Source organism: Desmodus rotundus, chromosome 1 (assembly GCF_022682495.2).
Source record: "Desmodus rotundus isolate HL8 chromosome 1, HLdesRot8A.1, whole genome shotgun sequence".
In the NCBI taxonomy this organism is placed as follows: domain Eukaryota; kingdom Metazoa; phylum Chordata; class Mammalia; order Chiroptera; family Phyllostomidae; genus Desmodus; species Desmodus rotundus.
The window spans coordinates 43,934,502-43,938,870 of NC_071387.1; the positions used below are offsets into that span (position 1 = coordinate 43,934,502).

Consider the following 4,369-nt stretch of genomic DNA (forward strand, 5'->3'; position numbering starts at 1 on the left):
TAATGTCATCCAACGCAATTTTGCTAGATTGTATTGGGACAGCTGTCACATCAGCATGCATTTAAAAAAACACACACACCTCTCAAAATTGGTGAGTTTTTGTGTAGCCATTTTAAAATTGAAGATGGAAGAAAATAAGCAGCATTTTTGGCATATTGTGCTTTGTTATTTCAAGAAATGTAAAAACACAACTGAAATGCAAAAAAAGATTTGTGCAGTATATGGAGAAGGTGCTGTGACTGATCTAAAGTGTCAAAAGTGGTTTGCGAAGTTTCGTGCTGGAGACTTCTCATTGAACGATCTCCACAGTCAGGCAGACCAGTTGAAGTTGATAGCAACCAAATAGAGACATTAACTGAGAACAATCAACATAATACTACGTGGGAGCAGCTGCCATACTCAAAATACCCAAATCGAGTGTTGAGAATTATTTGCTCCAGCTTGGTTATGTTAATCACTTTGATGTTTGGGTTCTACATAAGCAGGGAAAAAACCTTCTTACCTGTATTTCTGCATGTGATTCTCTACTTAAACGTAAAGAAAATGTTCTGTTTTTAAAACAAATTGTGATGGAGGATGAGAAATGGATATTTTACAATAATGTGAAACAGAAGAGATGGGGCAAGCAAAATGAACCACCACCAACCACACCAAAGGCCAGTCTCCATCCAAAGAAGGTGATGTTGTGTTTATGGTGAGATTGGAAAGGAGTCCTCGATTATGAGCTCCTTCTGGAAGACGAAATGATTAATTCCAACAAGTACTGCTCCCAATTAGACCAACTGAAAGCAGCACTGGACAAAAAGCATCCGGAATTAGTCAACAGAAAATGCATACTCTTCCATTAGGATAACACAAGACGACATGTTTCTTTCATGACCAGGCAAAAACTGTTACAGCTTGGCTGGGAAGTTCTGATTCATGCACCATATTCACCAGCCACTGCACCTACAGATTTCCATTTATTTCAATCTTTACAGAATTCTCTTAATGGGAAAAATTTCAATTCCCTGGAAGACTGCAAAAGGCACCTGGAATAGTTCTTTGCTCCAAAAGATAAAAAGCTTTGGGAAGAGAGAATTGTGAAGTTGCCTGAAAGATGGCAGAAGGTAGTGGAACAAAACAGTGAATATGTTGTTCAATAAAGTTATTGGTGAAAGTGAAAATGTGTCTTTTATTTTTACTTAGAAATAGAATGAACTTTTGGCCAGCCCAATACATTATTGGGCCATTAGAGCTTAATGTTCCTTGCTACTAAAATCTTCCAATACGTCCTCCCTTGCCTAGCTGCCCTCCCTTCAGCACTGCCTATGAACTGAGCCCTGATGCTCTGCCAGGATCTTGCTTCACAGGAAGCTATAGGGACCACCTTGTGTGTCTCGTAGAGATGTCCAGTCCACCCCAACACTTTAAGAGAACCATGGCGAGGAGTTCATCTCCGATCTCAGTGCCATTAAAACAACTCCTCTCAGAGCAAGTAATACATTTTAATTTTATGAATACTAGGAATCTTGTAATTGATCTCTTACCTCTCTGCTTGTAGCTGACAGCCAATCTACAGGATCTGAAAAGCTGCAGGATCTGAAAGCTAACTTTTCCACTGGTTTCCTCTTACTGCTCTCCCCTCCCTGCTCTCTCTCTTTTCTCACTCTCATTTGGGGTGAGGTAGAGTATAAACAAGTCAAGAAACCAAAAATTAAATACACCTCCCCATCCCCAAGTCCAAGCTTGCTTCAGACATTTTCACCCATTTAGCTGACCTGCAAGACAAGAGTTAAAGCTCAGCACCTCTCCTTGCTGCTACCAACCAGGGGGATGACTTTCATGTGCACTTGCAACAAGAAAGTCTGATGGAGTACCAGAGGCACTTTCCTTTCCACTTCCTGGCCACAAACTCTAAAATACACATGACCATTCTATGAATGGTGCACTTGTAAGGTAGAATAGCACTACAGTTAAGAGCCCAGATACTGGAGCCAAACTACCTGGGTTCTAATCCAGCTTGCTCCTCCTCATTCAGCTACTGACCTAGAGCAAGCTACTTAAATCTTTTTGTGCTTTGCCTTCATTCCCCAACTGTGCAATGGAAACAATAATAGTACTTAGCTCATAGGGTTGTTGTAAGAAGTAAATGAGTTAAAACATTCAAGGTGATTAGATCAGTGCCTGGCACACAGTAAATGTGGGCCAGTACTATAATAGGACAATTCTGTTTTCAATTAAGCCAGGCCACACAAAGTTTCAAGTCTGGTTGAAAGTAATATTTCTTACTGTACATTGGAAACTAACAGACCAATTTCTATGGTGACCTTATTTGAGTTTGGATGTCATTTATAAATGAGTGTGGAGTTCAAGCTCTCTCTAAACAGTAGTCATTTTCAACCATTTGCATTCTGGTTTGCGAAAGAGGAGAAAGTAAAAGTGTTAGACAATGCAAACAGTTCCTGGGAGGTTATTCCCAACTGTTAACACTATGATTCCTAAACCACACCTGTGTGTGCATTAGTACTCATGTACACGCTTATACACACACACATACACATAGCTGTCGATGTCCCTCCAGCTACAACAAAGACACACAATGTCTAGAGAGAGCCAAACCTCATGAATAAGCTTCTCAGGATATTCTTTAACATAAAGTACAGTACTTTATTTAGCTATAAAAGGACAACTCTGCTTTATTGGATGCTTGAGGTCCTGATTTACTTCCGAGTTTAGAAATCTGCCACCTCCTACATATTTACTTAAAATGCAAATTCCTCTTCAGATTCCACATCTAAAGAACTACAGGGCCCAATTCTAGCCAAGCCCCATCTTTGCTCAGAGCAGAGCCAAAGTCCCTTGACACCAGCCCACCAAAATTTAAGCCTTCAGTGAATCACTATTTCATGTATGTGAGTATGTACATGATTTTCAAATAAAATGACTTGAATCTAACAATGTATGAGGGGAAAGAAAAAAACTGAATAATCATACCAGTTGTAGTGCTCGATTAACGTGTAGAAAAATAATGAAAAGAAATTAATCACTGAAACTCCATGCCGTGCAACCTGGGTTACTTTGAAATGTAACGTAAATGGATAAATTTCAGCCTGTGCTACGATAAAGTTACATGAGATTTAAAGGGAAAAAAACCTGACAGTATGTCAGAGCTATTTATTTTCTATTTCTTACGTTTCCCGTAATTACCTATCAAATGAATGTAGGAGTTTGTTACACAGTATTGAGCTGAAATACATCACTCCCTTTTAAAATCTCTTTTCTCCCTATCGCAGAAAATAGTCTACAAATATGGACAAAAATAAACCAGGACTATCGGCCAAGAAAACGACTTTGAGGAACTTAGTTATCTCGCCCTCTCCTGTTTAGCAGGCCAAATTCACTGGGAGAGCGGAGGCACAGGACTTGCATTGCATGATAAACTGACACTTCCGAATAGTAATAGCTGAGATTGCCGCAGCTTGGATTGTTCCAGCCATGAACCGGAATACAGTCTTCTAAATGTTTTCCCCAAGATCCCGAAGTCAATTTCAAACGCTGTTCCTCTCAAAAGTCCCAAAGGAGACTCGCTCACCCACCCCACCCTGCAAGCAGCGCACTTCCCGTTCGCTCTGGCCGGTCAAGAACTCTAACTTGACAGTGACACACACTGAAGAAAAAATAAAAGGGAAGTGGCTACAAGGCCATTTCAGGATATTTATTTAATTTCTTTTTTAAAGGGAGATCAATGGCCCTGTCTACCAGGAATGCTTCAATGGGATGTAGCCATCACACCCGCCTGAGAGTTGGCGAATGTCATGTTGAAAACCGAGGGCGATTCCTCTTTAAAAATAAACGTTTTAAAAATCCTCGAAGTCCTCTTGCTATCCAAACCGATCCCCTCCCCTTTAGAGAACGCAACACAGCTAAGAACTCCCATCCCGGTGGGTTGGATCTCAAAAGCGAGGCTCGGGGCCGGTACGTGCCAGGTCTGCCCTGCCAAGTGGCAGAGGAAGCGCAGGGCACCGAGGCGGTCAGGGGATTCAACAAGCACCTCCCTTACCTGGTTTGACCGGTTTGGGTGGCGGCTTCGACATCTCGCTTCCTGGTGCAGCTGATACTAAAGACCACGAACGAAAAGCCAACCGAACGCCCCGGCAGCCGACGCCCCCGGCACCCCAAAGTTTCTTTTTGTCGGTTCCGCAGTAGTGCGCGTTCAAGGACCTGCGCCCACCCTTCACTCCAACCGGCGGACGCAGGCCGAGAGGCTCCGCGCAGTCCCCGCCCCGCCCCGCCCCTCCCCGCCCCTCCCCGCAGCTGCCAGAGCCTTCCCGGGAGCTCGCCAGCGAGGACGAGGAAGTGGCCGCAGCGTCGCCGAGTGCTAATTGGC

General features: G+C 43.0%; 1 protein-coding gene across 1 annotated transcript in view; it reads right to left on the reverse strand.

Moving 5' to 3' along the window:
• The window catches only part of OSTF1 (osteoclast stimulating factor 1), a 51,787-nt gene extending 47,539 nt beyond the window's left edge, over nucleotides 1-4,248 (reverse strand). Inside the window, exon 1 of the mRNA XM_024555569.3 lies at nucleotides 4,043-4,248. Coding sequence (XP_024411337.2) covers nucleotides 4,043-4,076 — 34 coding nt within the window. The 5' untranslated portion in view covers nucleotides 4,077-4,248. The remainder of the gene's footprint in view (nucleotides 1-4,042) is intronic.
• Between the last annotated feature and the right edge of the window lie 121 nt (nucleotides 4,249-4,369).